Raw genomic sequence first — 21,587 nt, forward strand, 5'->3', positions numbered from 1 at the left:
CTGATGGCTGTCCTTCACTGGGATTTGCAGATGTCATCACTGAAAGACTGTCTGGGACTTGGTGGCCATGACACAGCAAAGAGCTTCACCTTAGGTAGCAGGGAACCAGGGTTCTAGTTTCTGTTCCACTACGGAATAGTCTTTTGGGATTAGAGGGGAGGGGAGGGTTTCTGTGAGACATGTCTCTTGGAGACTGTTTTTGATTATTTCTAAATAAGAAAATTGGAACCATTCTACCTCTGGTGTTCTGTGAGTCGTCAAAGTTGTGTCATTTTTAAACCTTCTCTCATGAGAACAATAGTTGGTCTGGAGTATGTTGGTATTATGGGTACACACACGTCACTCCAGCATTTAGGAGATTGAGGCAGCAAGAGCCTCATGAGTTGGAGGGCAGCCTGAGTTATGCATTGAGACCTTGTTTCTAAATAAATAGAGAGTTAAGAGCCATTTTCTTGGAGACACATTCTTACTATTTAGCTCAGGCTATCTCCAAACTCACTATGCAGCTACCCAGATTTGTGATTGTTCTGTCTCAGTCCTCCCAGTCCCAGGGTGACAGGCCTAAGAGTCCTGTCTTTCTCATATTGTCACTTCACCCTTGCGACTGCGGTTCTTTTTCTTGCCCAGACAGAAGGTAATTTCTTTTCACCAGCAGCGTTGGCAGCCTGGAACAAGAGTTCTCTTCCCTTGGTGTTAAAGAAGGGGCTGCCCATAGGCTTCTATTTGTATTGACCTTCAGGCAGGGGAACTTGTCACTGGGGCTTGCCTATTGCCTCTGTTCACTCTATGGACCAGGGTTTTTTTCAGTTGTGTGCTCCCCCAGAGGCAAAAGTTGAAACGATTAACTTCTTTCGTGCTGGTGCCTAAAGCAATCAGAGCGCATACCTTTGAATAAAATGACCTTCTCCTTAAATTTCCAGCCAAGCCACTAGGTGTCGCCTTCATCTCAGAGAAAGAGTGTCGGTCCTCAGCCTTCAGTCACTCCCTCTCTGCTGGGGAGCTTCTAGCTTCTTGGCACTGTGAATTCTGGAGAACAGGCTTCAAGGGGGAGAGAAACTGGCTGTCAGCACGGAGGAGAATGTGTTTATGTGCATGTCCTTTATGACAATTTGAGAACTCCCCAAGGTCCCATAGCAGTCCCCTCAGCAATGATGTCATCCCTCACAAGCTGTTCCTCCACATGGGGTCAGCACTCCAGATGTGGGGTACCTGGATGAACTTTCCAGTCAGGAATCTCAGGAATGGGGTGGAAAGCAAGGTAGAGTACAATGGGCCTTCATTGCTGGGGTCTGTTGGGGGCTTAGTCAATCTATATGCTTCCGTCAAGTGTGGCACAGGGACACAAAAGGACAAAGCCCTGGAACAGATGGCTGGTGAATCCAATAGGCATAAAAAAAAAAAAAAAAAAAAGTACGCCCGTGGAGACAGAAACAGAATGGGGAGTTGAGCCCTCGGGAAGAGGAAGACTCGTGAACTTCAAGAACACTCGAGAAGACTGTAGTCCTTTGGTACCACGAGGGCCTGTTTTTCAGGAAGAGGCCCCCAGCATTTAGGAGTTTGCTGGAGTTTTCCCTACCTAGAAATAGATAAATGGATACCCAGTGCTTGGGAATTCCTGACAGCTTCCTGGAGACTGGAGCGTCTGGGGAAATTTGGTTGAGCAAATGGACCCCGAGAAAAGCGGGGTGCCCATCCGGGGGCGGGGAGAAGACAGGCCCAGGGGTCCCGGGCATGAGTGAGATGGAAGCAGCCCTGTGGACAAGGGACTTGGGCGAAGCAGAAGGCGGCCCTTACGGTGTGGGGACTCACGGGAACCTCGGTGGCCGAGAGGCCCGGGTGCGAAGCCCTCGGGGCCCTCACCGGGTGGCTTGGGGCCTGGGAGGTCCCTGGGCGCCGGGCAGGGGTGGGGTGGGGGAGGCAGCAGCAGCCGGAGGGTGGGGCCGGGCGGGGGGCGGGGCGGGCGGGGAGGGGGAGGGGCGGGGTCGGGCGGCCCCGCCGGGGAAGTCACACTCGGCCGCCGCCGCGGGCGCAGCGAGCGGAGACGCGCCGGGCCGAGGCGACCTGACCTGGACGAGCGGCGCGCGCGGGGGCCCAGGCGGGGGGCGGGAGGCAGCGCCGGGCAGCGCGGGCCGCCGGGCCGGGAGAAGCGGAGCCGAGAGGAGCTGGGGACACGGGCGGGGCCGCCGCAGCTCCGGATGGGACCAGCGCCCGGGCCCGTTAGTCCAGGCAGGAGCTTCGGGAGAAGCCGTCCCTGGGAGAGTCAGCCCTGCCTTTCCCTCCCCTCCGGCCCAGGCCTCGCTTCGCTCCCTGCCTGCCCATGTCCCAATCCTTCCGCGGCGGGCGCCCTCCCACCTCAGCCCGGGGCTCCGGCTTCTCGCAGCTCTTTGCCCTCCCGGCCCGGTCAGCTGTGAGGTGCCCCCAGGCCGTTTCTTTGTACCAGCCTCCCCCAGGTCCCCACCCCATCCCAGGCTTAGATCCCCCCCTGCTCGGCTTGGGCTTGTCAGGCCACTTCACCCCTCACTGTCCTCATCCCGGTCGCAGGCCCCCTCCTCGGTGCCTCCCTCCTTCTGCCACCCTGTCCTTAGTCCATGGTCCCTGCTGTAGGCTGGTAGCCCACTCCTTCCCGGCCCAGGCTTCCCCCCATCCCCTTCTTGCGGGGTCCCCAGCACTTTCTGTATCCGGGTCGACTAAGCTTGCCCCCACTTCTCTTCTTGGCCCTCTTCCCCAGGCTCCAGGCTGGGTGGTGCTTGTGCCTGCCCAGTAGGCCAGAGCGGCCCCTGGTTCGGGGGGCCGTGGGTCAGCGGCGCTATCCCCATGGCACTGCCATCACTGCTGTTGGTGGTGGCAGCCCTGGCAGGTGGGGTGCGTCCTCCGGGGGCGCGGAACCTGACGCTGGCGGTCGTGCTGCCAGAACACAACCTGAGCTATGCCTGGGCCTGGCCACGGGTGGGTCCTGCTGTGGCACTGGCTGTGGAGGCACTGGGCCGGGCACTGCCCGTGGACCTGCGGTTTGTCAGCTCCGAACTAGATGGCGCCTGCTCTGAGTACCTGGCACCACTGCGCGCTGTGGACCTCAAGCTGTACCATGACCCCGACCTTCTGTTGGGCCCCGGTTGTGTGTACCCTGCTGCCTCTGTGGCTCGCTTTGCCTCACACTGGCACCTTCCCCTCCTGACTGCGGGTGCAGTGGCCTCTGGCTTTGCAGCTAAGAATGAGCATTATCGTACCCTGGTTCGCACTGGCCCCTCTGCTCCCAAGCTGGGTGAGTTTGTAGTGACATTGCACGGGCACTTCAACTGGACTGCTCGGGCTGCCTTGCTGTATCTGGATGCTCGCACAGATGACCGGCCCCACTACTTCACCATCGAGGGTGTCTTTGAGGCCCTGCAGGGAAGCAACCTCAGTGTGCAGCACCAGGTGTATGCCCGAGAGCCAGGTGGCCCTGAGCAAGCCACCCACTTCATCAGAGCCAACGGGCGCAGTAAGTGTGGCCCCGGGGCTGTTCTAGGAACAGGGGAGGAGGGCCACTGTGTCCCTGGAACATAGCACAGACAAGTAGAGAGAGAGGCTTGGGAAAGTCACATGCAATGGTTGGGATGGAGGAGCCTATGAAAACAGAGCTCCAGGGAGAGGACCTGAGCTAGGACAGAGTCTTAGAATCACAGGCACAGATCGGCAAGGCTGAGACTGGGGCTCAGGCAGTGAAGAGTTTGGGGAAGCAGTGTGGGTGCTTTGAGTAGCGGATATGAGTGATATCTACTCAGAAATGTGCACCTGTCTGTGAGCAGAGGCTCCTTAGACTGGTGCACCAAGGTCTTCTTGTAGCATAGAGATGACTCTGTGGGTTTGGGTACACTTGGTTGGGAAAGCTGATAAAGCTCACACAAAAATTGTGAGCACAGATGCCTGTGAGCCTAGCCAGAGCCAGGCAGGAGAGGAGCAGCAGGAGCTGTGAGACAGAGCAAACACAGCTCTGGGGGAAGGAGTCACCCCTTTCTCTAGGGTCTGGAGTCGGGCTCTGACTTTTGCCAGATGGTCCATGTGGCCCAAGGGCACTTTATGACATGAGCTCCAAGGGGAGGATGGGAACATCTGTGGGGTGGTCGATAGAGCACTCTCTTGTAATGGGATGATACAGGGAGGGAGGGGGTTGGTGGGGGACCTGGGCACTGTCTCAGGGTGCCCCTTCTGTCCTGTGCACTCCCAGTTGTGTATATCTGCGGCCCTCTGGAGATGCTGCACGAGATCCTGCTTCAGGCCCAGAGGGAGAACCTGACCAATGGGGACTATGTCTTCTTTTACCTTGATGTCTTTGGGGAGAGTCTCCGAGCAGGCCCCACACGTGCAACAGGCCGGCCATGGCAGGACAATCGAACCCAGGAACAGGCCCAGGCCCTCAGAGAGGCCTTTCAGGTATCTTTGGAACCCAAACTAGAGATGGGGAGAGGCACTGGTTGGAAGGTCTGTTTCTCACAAGACCACAGAAGCCCCAGGAACAGGGCAGGACTTGTGGGCTATGGAAGGGAAGTGATCAGAAAGTTTCGATGCCTAGTGTCACTCTTCCTTCCTTTGTGACTGTTACTTAGTGTGCTTGTCAGGGCAGCCTGGCCCCTGCCAGATCTTAGGGTGCTTTCCTGAGTGCCAGCAGTGAGCTAAAATGCAGGAAGAAAGAGGTCTGAGTCTTGCCCCAGAAAGGGCTGCCATCCTTATGGGAGAGGCAAGATGAAATTATAACGCAGTAAGTGACAAAAGGAGATAAATCTGTGCGTGAAGCAGATCTCGAGATCAGTGGCTAAGGGATGAAGGCTGGATCTGGGATGGGATGAGGAAAGGGTCTTATAAAGGAATTTAGACTGTTGTAATTTTCATGGCAGATGCTATGTTCACAGAGTGGCGGGACAGGGATCCAAAGCCCATGCAAAGGAAAGAAAGATAATACGTGTTTGGTCTAGTAAGAAAGGAGGGTTCATCTAAAAGAAATGTTTCTAAGACAGGGTACCAGTCATGCCTTGAACTGGTAGTTCCCCTCCCCCAGCCTTCCCACTGGGATCTTAGGCAAGGGCTTTAAAAAGTGTCCCCTTAAAGCAACACCTAGGGACTAAAGTGACCAACACATGGATTAAAAGGATGTTGACTGTTAAGGACTAGAATCTGAGTTTTTATTTATTTATTTATTTAGTTAGTTTTTTTCGTATTTAGATTTTTCTGTAGCTTTGAGCCTGTCCAGGAGCCTGCTCTGTAGACCAGGCTGGCCTCGAACTCACAGAGATCTGCCTGCTTCTGCCTCCTGAATGCTGGGATAAAAGGTATGCGCCACCACCACCCAGCTGGATTTGAGTTTTTGTATGACAGTAAAGTGTAACTTAATCCAGGTTGTGTCAGCAGAGGAGATGGACTGTAGGTTGTCAAGGAATGAGGCGATATGGCTTGAAGGAGAAGGGCTGTGCTAGGAAGAATGGAAAGAAACTGATTTATAAAAGAACTCGCAGAGAAAGTCGGTGTTACTGAGCATTTTCCACCTCTGCCCCAAACTTTCAACAACCTGCTCCCTACAGAGCGAAACCTCAGCTCCTAACCATGACCTTTAAGGCCCTCCCCTTGCCAGCCAGCATCCTCCTCCTCTGTGCGCTCCCCTCCTTTTCCCTCTTCCCTCACTCTGGACCTCCCCCCTGAGATCATGCCCACGAGTCTCCGTCTGGTTTCCTCACCAGTTCTTACTGATTTGTGTATATAAGTGTTTCCTATTTATTTATCCATAGCCCTCAAAGAGTATTTGAGGTGGCTTAGGGAATGACCTTAAGATCCTTTCCACTCTGAGACTCTTTGGTTCTAAGTAGAGTGTACAAGGGCTAGGCCTGGGTGGCCATTCTTCTCCAGTGAGTAAGTTTTATGCGGCTGTGATTATATATTTGGTTGTGACTGGTGAGCGAGTCTCACTGTGAATGGCATATCTGTTTGCGTGCTTGCCTATGAGTCTGTGACTGTCATACTTGAACATGGGCAGTGATAGGACAGCTCTTCTTTATGTTGTAACTTTTTCCGAAAACAACCATCTCACCTGTGTCTATATGATTTCATTATATAGACATGGGTGAGTAAGTCTCAGAGCAGTATTTTGTCTTTTAAGGAACAATTTCTAAACCCCAGCTTGAGCTGAGTCTCTTACTTTGCCCACTACAGAGCACATTATTTAGTTCATGTTCGAGTCCCTTAGAGACCAATTCATTGTTAGTATTTCCTGAATGTCACCTAACTCAGTATTGGTATGCAATGCAGAACATATTAGACACACTCTGTCTTTAGTTTATAGTTAGTAGGCGAGACAGACAAGAAACAAGCTTATTCATTGTTGATAAGGGTTACCAGAAGAAGAAAAACAGTTGCATGGCCTGAGAAGAAAAGGGACTGAACCTGGAAAGGCTGGTTTACACCTTTCCTGGATCCTGGGACTCTATAGTCCTCTGGGTAGGAATTTTTTGTTTTGTTTTTTCCTTTGAGTTCTAGTGTTTTTGTTTGTTTGTTTTTGGTTTTAGGAGATGGGGTTTCTCTGTGGTTTTGGAAGCTGTCCTGGAACTAGCTTTTGTAGACCAGGCTGGCCTCCAACTCACAGAGATCTGCCTGCTTCTGCCTCCGGAGCGCTGGGATTAAAGGTGTGCACCACCACTGCCTGGCTGGGCTCTAGTGTTTAACTAGAGCCTTATGTATGCTAGACAAGCTCTACCACTGCACTGCATCCTCATTCTTGGTTTGTAGTCTTTGTGCAAAAGAAAAACCTCTTTCTTGTATGAGAATTACCAGCACCAAGAGACCCCAGAACTTAGAGTAGGGGAGGAAAGGTCTAGTTAGCTAACAGCTATATCAATTAATTAATTCTTGGTTCCTTCCTTCACTGTAGGCCTCATTCAGACAGGGGGGGAAAAAAAGGAAGGTTTTTGTTACAACTTAAGATAAAGGAAACAGGCAGGAAAGGATAAACTGAGGGGAGACCAAGGTTTGGGGTGGGTGGGAGTGAGGCATTTTCAGGAAAAGCTTCTCTTGTTTATTGCCAGAACCGACAGAAGGGAGGGCAGCTTGGAGGTCGGTGGTCAGCTCTGGAAAAACAAAGAACAGTGAGCCTTTCCTTCAGAGATGCTGGGCCACCTGGGTCTCAGATCAGACCAACCCTGAAAAGAGGGTAGATGAGGCAAGAGCCCTAGTCTGTAGACGTCCAGAGCCTTTGTCAGTAGCTGGAACATCTAAGGCAGGGGTGCCAGCGCAGTCTGGGTATCCCTCACTGAGGGGAGGGAAAGAGCTTAACTCACGTGTATTGATAGGCTCCTTCTTTCCCATCAGTCATCGATGTTCCAGAGCAGGGCTTGAGTCAAATTAATCTGTATGTAGGGGAGAGGGGAGATAGGCTGAGGAATTATTGTAGAGAGACCTTCCAGGCGCCATAAACCAAGATAATTAACCGAGGCAGGTAAGAAAAATTAATAGAGTAGAACTTAATAAGCAAGCAGTCAGACTGGGAGGATGTAGGTTTGCACTGAGCAACTGAGAATACAGGGTTTGAAATCCTAACCCACGCATGCCCACAATGAGAAACATTTGCCCCAGGAGTGGAGGAAAGGGACTGTGTGTGGCCGCTGCTCTTGTCTGTAATCTCAGCACTTGAGAGACTAAGGCAGGGAGGTCACTGAGCTTTTGAGGCCAGCCTGGGCGACCTGGTGAGATCTCTCACAACAAACAGCAATAAAACAACAACTAGAATGGAAGAAAGCCCTAAAGCCAAGGCTATGGAAGGCAGTTCCCCTTTCCCGAGACTATTCATGGTTTCTTCAGCCCATGGCTGGCATCACTTTCTGCTGTGCCCAGAGCAGGACTCAAGGTGGGTGGTGCACTCTTGGCTCGCCCCCCATTGAACTCCTTATTTTTGGCAGTGTTGCTTGTTTAGTTTTCCACTTGGGGGCCACTATGAATTAGTGGGACTCAATTAGCTACCTTTGCCTTCTTTTTAGTCCCTGAGTAAGTACAGAAAGTGTTTGGAGTTGTTTTTGTTTGGGGTTTGTTTTCTTTTTTTTTTAGTAGCTAGTTAGTAACCACAGCAAAACATTCTTGAATAGCCATTTTCTAAGTGTGGCCTTGGGATCCTGGGGCCCCCAGAAATCCTTTTAGGGGGACTGTGAAGTGAAAATTATTTAAAAATAATGTCAAGATGTTATTGACCGTTGTTACTGTTCTCCTATGATTTCACGGTGGGATTTCTATACCTCTCTGACAGCCATGGAAAACACGCTTGTGCATTCTTGTGTTTTCATAATTTATCAGGCTCAGTTTTAATTTTAACTTCTCATTTGGTAACTATGGAGATACAAAATTTCTTCGGGGTCCTCAATAAGTTTTAAGAGAAGAGGAGACTGGTGGCAGGCTTGTAATCCTAGCACTCTGGACCTGAAGCAGGAGGATCTGGAGTTTGAGGACAACAACAAAACAAAGATAAGACAACAAAACTAGGGCTGGAGAGATGCCTCAGCACTTAAGAGCATCCACTGTTCTCCCAGAGGACCCAAGTTCAGCTCCCAGCTGAACTTCACATCACATGGCCCACAACTCTGTCACTCCAGCTGCAGGGGTATTTAATACCTTGAGGCTGCACACACACACACACACACACACACACACACTTATTATTCTTTATTTAAGATAGGGACTTCTGTGTAACCCAAACTGACCCTGAACTTTCCAGCCTTCTGCCTTGCCTCCAGAGTGCTGGAATTATGGGGTGTGTCACCACCATGGCAAAAAATTTGATTACTGCCAGCTTAGGGGTGAATCTCCAAGCTGGGAGGCACAGTGTCCAGGAAGTGTTATTAAACATTTTGTCAGCCTTTTTGAAGTATACCTCGGTTATTCTGATCTTTTCCAACTCTTTTCCTGACTGTCACTTGTCAACAGGACCATTCCTCTCTCTTCTTGGCAGGTGTCAGTGAATGAACCCTTTGCCTGACCCTGAGGAGCACTTCCTGTCTTCTCCTTCCCTCTAGCTCCCTTCTCCTCTTTCTCCCTCATCCTTTCCTTCTCCTTCTCTTGCCTGAGAGTGACTGTTAAGAGTACAACCAAGCATATAAACTCCCCAGTAAGAAAACTCTAGTCTAATATCTAACAAATGCACATTAGAAACTGGGTTGTTTCCTATCTGGAACAAATTGATACATGCAGATCATTTGTGATATATCCAGTATGTCTGTGTGGTCCACAAGCACTTTCTGTGATGAGAATAAACAAAACTGGTAGAAATGGCCAGACTTTTGTTCTGATTTTGTTGTTGTTTTATGAAATGGGGTCTTGCTATGTCACCCTGATTGGCGTGGAATTCACTATGTAGACAAGGCTGGCCTTGATCTTACAGCTTTCTTTCTGTCTCAGCCTCTTGGGGGTTAGGAATACAGACAAGAGCCACCATACCTGGCTTGAAACAGCTAGATTTTAACCTATCACTTCACATGGTTATATTTTACAAAATGTATTGAACCGGCATCTTTCTCTGAAGTTGTAAGCCCAATTTCCTGTCTGAGCAGTCTCATTTAGTCGCGTGGTCCAAGGATGAACAGTCTTTCAGGTGGAGAAAAGGGGTATCGAGACTCAGAGGAGCTAGGCAGGCCGTTTGTCGAGGGACAGAGATGTGTTGATTCATGTTAGTAAAATGCGTGCATGGCTGAGACCAAATGCATCATTTGCTTTATCTGTGCAATGTGTGTGGGCATGCGACTTACATGACAGACATCTGCTTCTTAGTGAGCATGTTGTTTATGGTAGGTGTTTCCTATATGCACAGTAAATTCAATCCATGGTTTTCACGGATAGAATTACTGTCTCAAAGTGTTTCTCACAGGGCTTGAAATCTAATTCACTGAGAGAAGTTATCGTGTGCCAGTGACACACTATGAAAAAGTCAACTTTTAATGGATAATCAACATTTAACACAGATGGGAGGAACTGTAGCTCTGCTTGGCCTAGCACTCACAGAGATCTGCCTACCTCTGCTTCTTGAGTGCTGGCATCAAAGGGGTACCCAGAAAGTAGGGACAGAGGAGTTCCCATGAGTGTGGTTCCCATGAGCCTGGCAGGAGGCCTGATGACAGAAGGGAGGCAAAGAGGGTAAGGGGCTGAGTTTGCAGCCTCTCACACAGGAGTGCCACTACCTTCCAATCCCCACACTTTCCACAGAGTTTACTGCATTTCAGCCTCCAGACTCTCCTGTGCAAGTTTTATACCCTGTGTGTTTTTACCAACTTTTTCTATAACAGTTTTTCTCACATCTTCAATTTGAATCTTGTTCACTCTTCCCCATGTACCATAATGAAGACTGTGTTGGTGATCACATACCGAGAACCCCCAAATCCTGAGTATCAGGAATTCCAGAATCGCCTGTTGATCAGAGCCCGGGAAGACTTCGGTGTGGAGCTGGCCCCATCCCTGGTGAGTAGATCTCTGAGAGTCAGAACAGGCTATGAGCAGGGAGGGGCCTCCTTCCTTCAACATGGATCATGGAGCAAGCCCCACTTTGGGCTGTCCCTTCCATCCAGGGTATTATGCCTTTGCCCCTGGGACCAGGTGGATAGAGCTGGCACTGTAGGGGTGAGAGAAGTAAGCTGGGACTGTGGAGAGGCAGGACACTGCAGGGGTGGGAAGGAGAACTGGGAAAGGGGCCACACAGGACATTTGGAGAGTGCTGCTGAAGTTGCTGCCCCCAGATGAACCTCATCGCTGGCTGCTTCTATGATGGAATCCTGCTATATGCCCAAGTCCTGAATGAGACAATACAGGAAGGAGGCACTCGGGAAGATGGGCTTCGAATTGTAGAGAAGATGCAGGGACGAAGATACCACGGTAATGAAGAGGGGCACCTGGAGCTGCGGGCTGACACCAGGTTCAGGAGTGGGATGGACAAAAGAGGAGGCACCCCAGGGACCACAGGGAGAGCCAGCGGGGGCCAGGGACGAGCAGAGTGGGCATACATAAAGAACCACGGTGGGGAGGGTCTCAGACCCAGAGACTGGGTCGGCAGGAGGAGGTGGGCCAGAGGAAGGTCTCAAGGTGAGCGACACTTTTTAAATCTTAGGTGTAACTGGACTGGTTGTCATGGACAAGAACAATGACCGAGAGACTGATTTTGTCCTGTGGGCCATGGGAGACTTGGATTCTGGGGACTTCCAGGTGACGGGGGAGAGGACAGGGAAGAGAAAGTGGACCAAAAATCCCGTGGGGACAGAACCAGTGGTTCTGGGGCAGGAGCTGACAGCCCTGCTGGACCGGTGTCCTGGAGGGAGTCTGAGGGAGGAGGTGGGGGCAGGCCTGTGGGCCCAGTGCTCTGCTTCCTCACAGCCCGCAGCCCACTACTCAGGAGCCGAGAAGCAGATCTGGTGGACAGGCCGGCCTATTCCCTGGGTGAAGGGGGCCCCACCCTTGGACAACCCCCCCTGTGCCTTTGACTTGGACGACCCTTCCTGTGATAAAAGTGGGTGTGTGCAGGGACTGGGAGCAGTCCCCCCCTTTTACCCAACCCCTGTGCTCTGCCCCCACTGACACCCACTCCTAGCTCTATTTTATCTCTGCAGCTCTCTCTCCTTACTTCTGCCCCTCAAGAACGCTGTGCCCCCATCACACCTGTGTCCCCTCCCCCTCAGCCCTCTCCAGGCTTTCTCAGGGTCTCTCTCCTTCCTCCTCCAGCTCCACTTTCCACTCTGGCGATTGTGGCCCTGGGCACAGGTATCACCTTCATCATGTTTGGTGTTTCCAGTTTCTTAATTTTCCGGTGAGTTCTAGGCTTTCCTGCTCCTTACCTCTTTCTTGTCACGTGGCCTCTGGCTGAGGCCAGGGTTCTGTGGGATGAGGGTGGCAAATCTCCTGACCTGGTGTGGGTCTCTTGGACTGGCACCTTTCTCTCTAGCCTTTTAATTTGGGTGCCCTTCATCCTAGAGGCTTATTTTGCTTTTATCTGTAACCTGAGTAGAATAATGATTGTTTTGTTTGTTTTTATTTGTTTTGAGACAAAGCCTTGTTATGTAGCCCAGGCTGACCTTGAACTCAAGATCCTACTCCCTTGGCCTCCTTGTGCTGGGATTATAGATAGGTGTCATAGTTCTATGTTTGGATACTGATTTTTTTGTTTTGTTTTGTTTTTTGTTTTTTGAGATAAGGTCTCATTGTAGATCCCTGGCTGGTCTAGAAATCATATGTAGACCAGGCTGGCCCGGAAACTCTCAGAGATTTGCCCACCTTTGTTTTTCAAGTGCTGGGATTAAACATCCTCCACCATGCCCAACTATGAATACTGATTTTTAAAAATTATTTTTATTTATATATCTCCTCTATGTCTATGTGAATATATAGGTGTCTGTAGAGGTCAGAGAGGCAATCAGAACCCTGTGAGTTGCAGGTGATTATGAACTACCTGGGATAGATGCCTGGAGTTGAACTTGGGTCTTTTGGAAGAGCAGCAGGCACCCCTAAGGACTTAGCCATCTCTCCAGACCTTGAGTACAGACTTCGAGTAGAGTTAGGATCAAAAGTGAATTTCTATGCACTGGGTGCCACTGGCTCCCTTCCCCACCCCATTCCCGCTAATATGCAACAACAACATCAAACTCCTAGTTCTGGGTATTTGCGAAACCCAGGATCAAGTCACCAACAAATTCTATGTCTGATGAGGGTGCACTTTCTGATTTGTGGAAAGTAGCGTTTCACTGTGTCCTCACATCGTGGAAGACGGCATGCCCGGATTTAGCTGTAGGTTGGAGGTGGAGCTGCTCAATGGTAGCACTCTTGCCTAACAGGTTCAAGGCCTTAGGTTTGACTTCTAGCCTGGAAGAAGGAAACCTCTCTCCTGAAGAGAGAGGAGGTAAGGGACAAAAGGGGTGGGGAGAAAGGGAGAGAGAGATCTACCGCTGTGTGTGGTGGTATATATAAGCCCAGCACTTGGAAGGCTGAAGCTGGAAGATCATCATGCGTTTGAGGTCAACCTGGACCTTTTCTCAAAACCAAACCGAACCAAACCACTTTGCCTCTAACCCTGAGTGCATATAGGCATGGGTTAGAACGTGGCGCTCATTTCCTTATGTCCTAGTTCTGTCTCTGCCATAACAGTTGTAGCTCCCTTGCAGCTTAGTGGGTGGCAGGACAGGGCTTGGCAGTCAACTGAGTTGTGCAGTCCTTACAGAAAACTGATGCTGGAGAAGGAACTGGCTAGTATGCTGTGGCGCATTCGCTGGGAAGAACTGCAGTTTGGCAACTCAGATCGTTATCATAAAGGTGCAGGCAGCCGCCTAACACTGTCGCTGGTGAGTCCTTGGCTCCCCACTTTCCTCTGAGTTCCTGTTCCCTGTTCCTTCTTACCCTGGAGCTTTCCCAGCACATTGGCTTGTAATGATAGCCCCTTGCACTACCACCACCATCTAATGTTCCTTTCATCCTTCCGCCTCCATGTTGCCCTTGGCCCCAGCGGGGATCCAGTTACGGCTCGCTCATGACAGCCCATGGGAAATACCAGATCTTTGCCAACACCGGTCACTTCAAGGTGAACAGTCGTCTGCTTGTTCTGGTTCCCAACCATTTCATTGTGCCTCATGCCCATCTGCCACCTCTGCCCCTGAACCTCTTGCCCCTCATAGTCCCCCCCATACCCAGCTATACCCTCTCTTGGATGCTCTCAGTTCCCAGTGTTTCCTCAGACACTCCTGATGCTCAATTTCTTTTTCCACCCCCCACCTTAGGGAAATGTTGTTGCCATCAAACATGTGAATAAGAAACGCATTGAGCTGACCCGGCAAGTTCTGTTTGAACTCAAACACGTACGTACTTGGGTGGAAGGTGAGGGTAGACAGGGAAGAGGGAACGAAGAGACCATGGGATGGTCAACTGGCTAAGAGGGTAAGGGGTTATTTATTACTGGCTCCCAGTTGTAGGCATAAGTAGGAGGAAGGTCATTTCTCACAGTCGTGTGTTTATCTAAATCTTAGTGCTGTCAATTCTCTTGTTTTTTCTGCTAGATGAGAGATGTTCAGTTCAACCATCTTACTCGATTCATCGGAGCCTGTATAGACCCTCCCAACATTTGCATCGTCACTGAGTATTGTCCTCGTGGGAGCTTACAAGTGAGGGACAGGTGTAGGAGATTGCGGTGGGGTAGGGAAAGACCCAAAGTCACATTGTTCCAAGTTAAAGCCAGTGAGACTTAGGATAGATACTGATCTCTTCCACATCACTTGCCAGGACATTCTAGAAAATGACAGCATCAATTTGGACTGGATGTTTCGCTATTCACTCATTAATGATCTTGTGAAGGTGAGTCTTCTCCAACCTTCTGCCCCCATTGTTCAGTCTTTGCTACAATCTCTCTCTTAGACCTCAGTCATGCTCTCCCATGTTGAGTGATGATGGATAGATAGGGGCTCTGAGTTATAACTGGGAGAGCTTTGATCTACCACAGCAGTCCTATACCCAGAGAGGGTTCTTATCTTCCTGTCTCATGAATCTTACATGTTTCTCTCCTGTCTCTTTCACCTCGAAGGTGTGGGAGCTATAGCTGGGCTTGCCAACCTATGGGAGGCTGAGGCAGCAGGAATGCTAGAATTTTGAGCCCAACCACTGCTTCATAATGGGCTTCAGGCCAGTTTGGACTACAGAATAAGATCCTATCCACCCCCCCAAAAGAAAATAAAAGAAGCAAACGAAAAGACATCCCTTAGTTGGGTGCAGGTGGTGCACACCTGTAATCCTAACACTCACTGAGGCAGGAGGATTGGGAGTTTGACAGCAACCTGAGCATCATAGTAAGACTCTGTCTCAAAGCAAGACAAACAGAACCAAATCTCTTGAGCAGCAAAAAGACAAGTGAGGTCTCCAAACACTTATTTCCTCTTATCTTATACGCTTTGACCAATATTAGGCATGACTATTCTTTAACTGCTGAAGACATGTCTGTTATTCAACATATAAATTTAACTGATTCTTTTGGAGACTGGGTGTCACTGTGTGATCCTGGCTAACCTGTAACTTGATTTGTAGACCAGGCCGACCATGAGCTCAGAGATCTGCCTGCCTCTGCCTCCTGTGTTCTGGGATTAATAGCATGTGACAACACTCCTGGCTTTGATTTCTTTTTGAGATAGGGTTTCATGTTGCCCAGACTGGCCTCAAACTTACTATATAGCCAGAAATTGCTTTGAATTCCTCTCTTGTCTCCACCTCTCAAATAATAACACTAGGTGTGTACCACCATACTTGGTTAGAGACTGAGATTGAAATATATATAAAAGAGATGGAAGGAAAAGTGTACTAACCCTTTGTTATTCCAATGGTCAGTTATCTTCAAGGGCATATGGGTGAATATTGCATGGCTTAGACATGGCAGATCTCACAGCCAATAAGTCCACTAATGAGATCAGCTAACTGTGCCTGACTCTGGCCCTGATTTTCTGCTAAATTCTCAGTTTTTAAAAATTAATTTATGCATAAGGAAGCTTGTCATGAAGTGAGAGAGAAAAATATTAGCCGGGCATTGGTGGTGCACACCTTTAATCCCAGCACTCAGGAGGCAGAGGCAGGCGGATCTCTGTGAGTTCGAGGCTAGCCTGGTCTACAGAGGTAGTTTCAGGACAGCATCAAAGCCACAGAGAAACCCTGACTCAAAAAACAAACAAGAGAGAGAGAGAGAGAGAGAGAGAGAGAGAGAGAGAGAGAGAGAGAGAGAGCGAAGTACAAACATGTAATTCTCAACAGAAGTGATGATAAACATAGGAAAACAGGACTCCTTCTGCAGTTCCCACAGCAGTAAATTCACCTGCTTAGGCATCCCTAAAGGTTTCTTGATACTCAAAGGAAGAAAGAGGAAGAGTTCAGAGACCATGAGTGTTTCAAGGCTAGAGCTTAACATTCACACCGTGGATTCCCATTACTATGCAGAACCTTCTATCCTTTTTCTGACTCGTCTGCTCTGACTAGGGTGAGCTTCCGGAGTTTCTGTTTGGAGAAGCACTGCCTTGTCCTCCCAATATTTGCCTTTTGATTCCTTGGAGGCAAATGCCCTGACATTTCTGCTTCAGGAAGCCATGCTTCTGCAATGGCTTGGCAGTTATCTCCCTTTTCTGTCTCCTTTTTCAAATTTCCCTGGTTTACTGTCTTCTTCACTACTGTCTGGTCTGACATTCCTCTAATAGGTCACATTCTGCCCCAACCACAACCTGCTACACACTAGACTCCACCATTGCCTGGTTTTCTGTGGTGCATCTAGAGACTAGGCCAGAGTCTTAAGCTGTGTCTTCTTAATTAGTTGCTAGGTATGTGAAGCCACTTTAGGTGCCAAACTAGTTTTGGCTGTTCCCCTTACTATTCAGAAGACTGCCATTTCCAGGGAAATTATGGGTGGTTCTCCCTATCCTCATTCATAAGCATTTCCCCTCATCCCTTGTGCCTGAATGCCTAGATGCTAGTTACTGTACTGGAAGGGCTCTCCCATTCTGCCTGCCTCTTTGAGTAGAGGCTCTACAAGGGGCATCATCTCAACTAAGCTTTTATTTATTTATTCATTCACTCATTTATTAAACTCAAGATCCTTGAATTTCTAATGGTTTTTGGTTAGTGGTCTGAATCTCTTTATTCAGCTAGCTGGACCATCTCATGGACTGGGGTGGCCTAAGCCACATATGATCCAGATACTTTCTCTGTATCCTGCAGGGCATGGCCTTTCTCCACAACAGCATTATTGCATCTCATGGAAGTCTCAAGTCCTCCAATTGTGTGGTGGATAGTCGGTTTGTGCTCAAAATAACAGATTATGGTCTGGCTAGCTTCCGATCAACTGCGGAACCTGACGACAGCCATGCCCTCTATGCCAGTGAGACTGCTCCCTTCATCATCACTCCCTCACCTCTCTCCCCCTCCCCCATCACCTGCTTTTTATATTGCTCTTCAGGCCTTGATCATTTCCTCTCAGGGAGATTATGAGAGGTAGACTAGTAGCAGTAACATGGGGATTCCCCCAAGGGAGGCTGTGAGAGATAGACCAGTAGCAATAACATGGGGGAACTCCCAAAGGAGGCTGTGAGAGGTAGACCAGTAAGTAGCCCAGGTAGAACCCAGGATGCCCTATTTAAGCAACCTAGTCATCCCGTTCACTCTTTGCAGAGAAGCTGTGGACTGCCCCAGAACTGCTTAGTGGGAACTCCTTGCCAACCACAGGCATGCAGAAGGCAGATGTCTATAGCTTTGCCATCATCCTACAGGAAATAGCACTCCGCAGTGGTCCTTTCTACCTGGAAGGCTTGGATCTCAGTCCCAAAGGTGAGTCAGTTGCTAGTCACAGCCTATTCCACTAGGGAAACCTTGTGCTTCATCCAATTTTCTGTCACCCTCAGAGATTGTCCAGAAGGTTCGAAATGGCCAGAGGCCATATTTCCGGCCAAGCATTGACCGGACACAACTGAATGAAGAGTTAGTTTTGCTGATGGAGAGATGTTGGGCCCAGGACCCAGCAGAGCGTCCAGACTTTGGGCAGATCAAGGGCTTCATTCGCCGGTTTAACAAGTGAGAGGGCATTGAGGCTCAGAGGCTTCCAGGGACAGAAACCTTATCATTCTTAGTGGCTGAGGCTGGTGAACCCCGAGGGTGGGTTGGACAGAAAGTCCTGTTAGTCTTGAAGGTCTTGGAGCAGGTGTCATATCCTGGCCTCCTGCAGGGAAGGTGGTACGAGCATATTGGACAACCTGTTGCTGCGAATGGAACAATACGCCAATAACCTGGAAAAGCTGGTGGAGGAGCGCACACAGGCCTATCTAGAGGAGAAACGCAAAGCAGAGGCTCTGCTGTACCAAATTCTACCCCAGTAAGACCTTTGTCCCCCTTTTCCAAAATTTCCTTGGGTCCTGCCTCATCTGCCTTCTGAGAATTCTTTTGCAACCCTGGGAACCCTACAATGCTAACTCCTGCCACAGTGAGCCCTCCCAGCTAAATGCTCCCACTGTGGCTTCAAATGAGCCGTGCAGCCTACTGTTACCTTCCCGTCCCTCCTGCTTAGGGCACTGTTCTTCCTCACCTTTGTCTCAGCAAGTATACACAGAACAATTCCAACGGGAACCACTTAGTCCCCTGTGGGTCCCCTTGCAGCTCCCCACCACTTGTCACCCTACTGTGCACTAGGTGACATCTTCTCAGCTACTTTCCCTTTCTTCCACCAAAGCCAGCTTTCATGCTACAGCTCGGCTGTGCTGCAGCCACACACCCTGTCTTCCTCATTACCCCTTCCCCGGAGCTGCGCTGACAGTGCCCCCTTACTTCCTAGTTCTGTGGCAGAGCAGTTAAAACGGGGAGAGACTGTCCAGGCAGAGGCCTTTGACAGTGTTACCATCTACTTCAGCGACATCGTGGGCTTCACAGCACTGTCAGCTGAGAGCACCCCCATGCAGGTGAGAGCTGTGAGCAGGATGGGTGCCACCGGGTCCTGGGAGCCTCACTGGAATTTCAGAGCCTCTGCTTTCCCATTCTGTTAGGTGGTGACACTTCTTAATGACCTTTATACCTGCTTTGATGCTATAATCGACAACTTTGATGTCTACAAGGTGAGAGCTGGAGCCACCTTTTCTTGTTTGTTTTTTTGTTTGTTTGTTTTTGTTTTTCGAGACAGGGTTTCTCTGTAGCTTTGGTCTGTCCTCGAACTCACTCCGTAGACCAGGCTAGACTCGAACTCACAGAGATCTGCCTGCCTCTGCCTCTCGAGTGCTGGGGATTAAAGGCGTGTGCCACCAACACCTGGTGCCACCCTCCTAAGGCCCATTTGAAACATGGTTTCCTGAACCCCCACATACCATATCCACTCCTCAGTCAGTGCTCCCCAAGTTTCTCCATCATCCAAGTATTCTTTAGTGGATATGATTTGAGCAAACATGGAGACTCTTAGTCTGACACCTGTGATTCTCAGGGTTCCCTAATCACAGCCATCACTTGCTTTAGCTCCTCTCTCTCTGAGATATTAGTAAGCACCTCCCAGAAGAAGCACAGAGGATGTGGGGTGAGGGGCAAGACCCAAATGCATGTTGTACAGCTCTTTTTTAAAGTCATTGAGTCGGCCTAACTGACCTTGGAAGTAAAAATGTGCTAGATTTCAATACTGATTTTATAGATAATTATGTGGCCTGAGACAAGTCACAGGGTTTCTCTGAGCCTTAGTTGTTGCAGTAATAGATTAGGTATATGAAAACCGATGGACTGGTGCCATGGCTCAGTGGGCAAAGGAACCAAACCTGGTATGTATATGATGGAGAGAACCGACTCCCATAGGTTGTCCTCTGGTGTGTGTGTATGAGTATGTGTGCACATGCACTCAAAAATAAATGTGAGAAATAGTTCTTAAAAGTGCCTCACATTGAGTATGGCACAGGGCAAATAATAATGCTGGGCATGGTGATAGCTGTCTGTCACCCCAGTATTTAGGAGATTGGGACAGATGGATTAGTAGTTTGAGGTCAGCCTTAGCACAGTGAGGTGATATCCAAACATAAGTAAGGATATTTTAAAGCTTACCCTACCCTCTGATGTTTCCTTAACAAAATTACAATAAACCCTTTACCTAAATTGGTTCATTGTTTCTATTTCCTCCTTTTATTTTAGACGTCTTTCCCTGTCTCTGTGGTATTTGTAAATCAAACCCATAGCTTTCCCCATGCTAATCTGTTCGGCTACTTGGCAACATTCTAGGTCCTATTTTATTCCAAAAAACCTCATATAGTTATTATGTGGAACATATGAGAGGAAGTCTTAGACACAGTACCCCCTTTATTCCTAAATACTTAGTATGGGTTCCCTACACATTTCTCTGCACCATAGGTTTGGTACAGTGGCTGTGTCTTCCCTGACAGTTGGGCTGTCTGGTCCATGTGTCTGAGCCTGCTTTACCTTCTTTGAGCCTTTGGGTTCTTTGGATTAGGATTCTGCTCCTGTCCACTTGTTCAGCAATGCCACTGAGCATTCACCAGGGGCTGGGGCACTGAGGAGGAGTTAAGTATTCCCTGTCTGCCCTGCTCTTATCTGCAGATCCTCAGGACCATGGCATGTAGTTCCTAGTCCATCTGGTCAGGCATGGCCTCCCAGGCTGTTAGGATGACTCCTGGCAGTGTCCATTTTATCTCTCTCATTCACACCAATATAGCTAGAGATGACTTCTTAAAATAGTTTTCTTATTTATGTTTGTGTGTCTATGTGAATATATGCCACATGTGTGCGGTTGCCCATGGAGGCCAGAAGAAGGTGTCATATCACCTGGAACTGGAGTTACAGGGGATTTGAGCTGCTGTGTGGGTGCTGGGAACTGAACGCAGGTCCTCTGGAAGAGCAGACAGTGTTCTTCTAACTACTGAACCTATAGATGACCTTTTAATCTTCCCTTTAAATCAGGTGGAAACCATTGGGGATGCCTACATGGTGGTATCTGGCCTTCCAGGCCGAAACGGTCAGCGCCATGCACCAGAAATTGCTCGTATGGCCCTAGCATTGCTAGATGCTGTTTCTTCCTTCCGCATCCGACATCGACCCCATGACCAGCTGAGGTTACGTATAGGTGTCCATACTGGTAAGGTTAATTCTCACCTATCCCTAGGGTCTACTTGTCCGAGTCTCTCCCAACCAGCTTGTTTCTGTAGGGCCTGTCTGTGCTGGGGTTGTTGGTCTGAAGATGCCCCGGTACTGTCTTTTTGGGGACACGGTGAACACTGCTTCTCGAATGGAGTCTAATGGTCAAGGTGAGGTCAGCAGCCTTTAACTCCAACCTTGACCTGGGTCTGTCTTGCTCTTTTCTCTTTGCAGAGTTCCTCCGTATCTCTCAGTTGCATAGTTAATATGTCCCTGGGCATATATTGATTCCCATAGATGTGCACTGGTAGGGTTGGGGGGGGGGTTCCTGGAGGAGGGATGAGTGGATAAAGCATTTTCCAGCATGCCAATTTTTTCTCTTGCCTTTTCTTTGACTTCCTTCTCCCTCTGCTCCTGGCCTACACTACCCCAGCTCTAAAGATCCATGTCTCCTCGACCACCAAAGATGCCCTGGATGAGCTAGGATGCTTCCAGCTGGAGCTCCGTGGGGATGTGGAGATGAAGGTGACAGTGGGACATGGGGGAGTGGATCCTGGGGGGGAGAGGGAGATAAACGCACTAACACAGAAGGGTCTCAACTATGCTCACTCCCCTGCCTCCAGGGAAAAGGAAAAATGCGAACTTATTGGCTCTTAGGAGAGCGAAAAGGACCCCCCGGACTCCTATAAAACCCAAGCCAGACAATCTCCTGCTGCTGGTACTTGGATGGGCAATGACCACCATCTCTCCACACAACAAAAAGACATTGTCACTTGAGATGGAAAAACATGCATACACACACACACCCCAAAACAAAACCCTGCCTTATATGGAAGTCATAGCCCTCTGCAGCTCAACCTTGTACATATACCTGCCTCTCCCTGGCTTCTTGTAAATATCTGTATCTAGACCAGAATATTTTGTCAAGTATAAAACAACAATAACAACAAATCATGGTGTTATTGTCTGGGGTCCAGGCCATCGCAAGG

At 49.4% G+C, this 21,587-nt stretch overlaps 1 protein-coding gene across 5 annotated transcripts; it reads left to right on the top strand.

Annotated features, from left to right (window-relative positions):
- Window positions 1–2,011: 2,011 nt before the first annotated feature.
- On the top strand, window positions 2,012–21,549 carry Npr2 (natriuretic peptide receptor 2). Of its 5 annotated transcripts, none has more exons than XM_051187666.1 (22): window positions 2,618–3,481; window positions 4,208–4,413; window positions 10,345–10,458; window positions 10,734–10,869; window positions 11,102–11,196; window positions 11,365–11,497; window positions 11,710–11,794; window positions 13,190–13,319; window positions 13,481–13,555; window positions 13,752–13,829; window positions 14,028–14,132; window positions 14,251–14,322; window positions 16,714–16,873; window positions 17,164–17,319; window positions 17,394–17,562; window positions 17,714–17,860; window positions 18,317–18,440; window positions 18,525–18,593; window positions 20,425–20,599; window positions 20,670–20,768; window positions 21,032–21,123; window positions 21,222–21,549. In XM_051187666.1, the coding sequence occupies exons 1-22, from the start codon at window positions 2,815–2,817 to the stop codon at window positions 21,285–21,287; spliced, it is 3,153 nt and encodes a 1,050-aa protein (XP_051043623.1). In that variant the 5' UTR covers window positions 2,618–2,814; the 3' UTR covers window positions 21,288–21,549. The 5 variants fall into 5 exon arrangements, with proteins under 5 accessions (XP_051043625.1, XP_051043623.1, XP_051043624.1 ...); XM_051187667.1 differs by having other exon boundaries at window positions 13,199–13,319; XM_051187668.1 differs by lacking the exon at window positions 13,481–13,555 and having other exon boundaries at window positions 2,012–3,481.
- Window positions 21,550–21,587: the final 38 nt, after the last annotated feature.

This window comes from Phodopus roborovskii, unplaced genomic scaffold, assembly GCF_943737965.1.
Source record: "Phodopus roborovskii unplaced genomic scaffold, PHOROB, whole genome shotgun sequence".
Classification (NCBI taxonomy): domain Eukaryota; kingdom Metazoa; phylum Chordata; class Mammalia; order Rodentia; family Cricetidae; genus Phodopus; species Phodopus roborovskii.

Bases quoted from the DNA above. Each gene is read 5' to 3' on its own strand.
- Npr2 (XM_051187666.1), top strand. From the start codon at position 2,815: ATGGCACTGCCATCACTGCTGTTGGTGGTGGCAGCCCTGGCAGGTGGG. The intron at 16,874-17,163 runs GTGAGACTGCTC...CACTCTTTGCAG, and splicing joins CAGCCATGCCCTCTATGCCA to AGAAGCTGTGGACTGCCCCA. The intron at 17,563-17,713 runs GTGAGAGGGCAT...GGCCTCCTGCAG, and splicing joins TTCATTCGCCGGTTTAACAA to GGAAGGTGGTACGAGCATAT.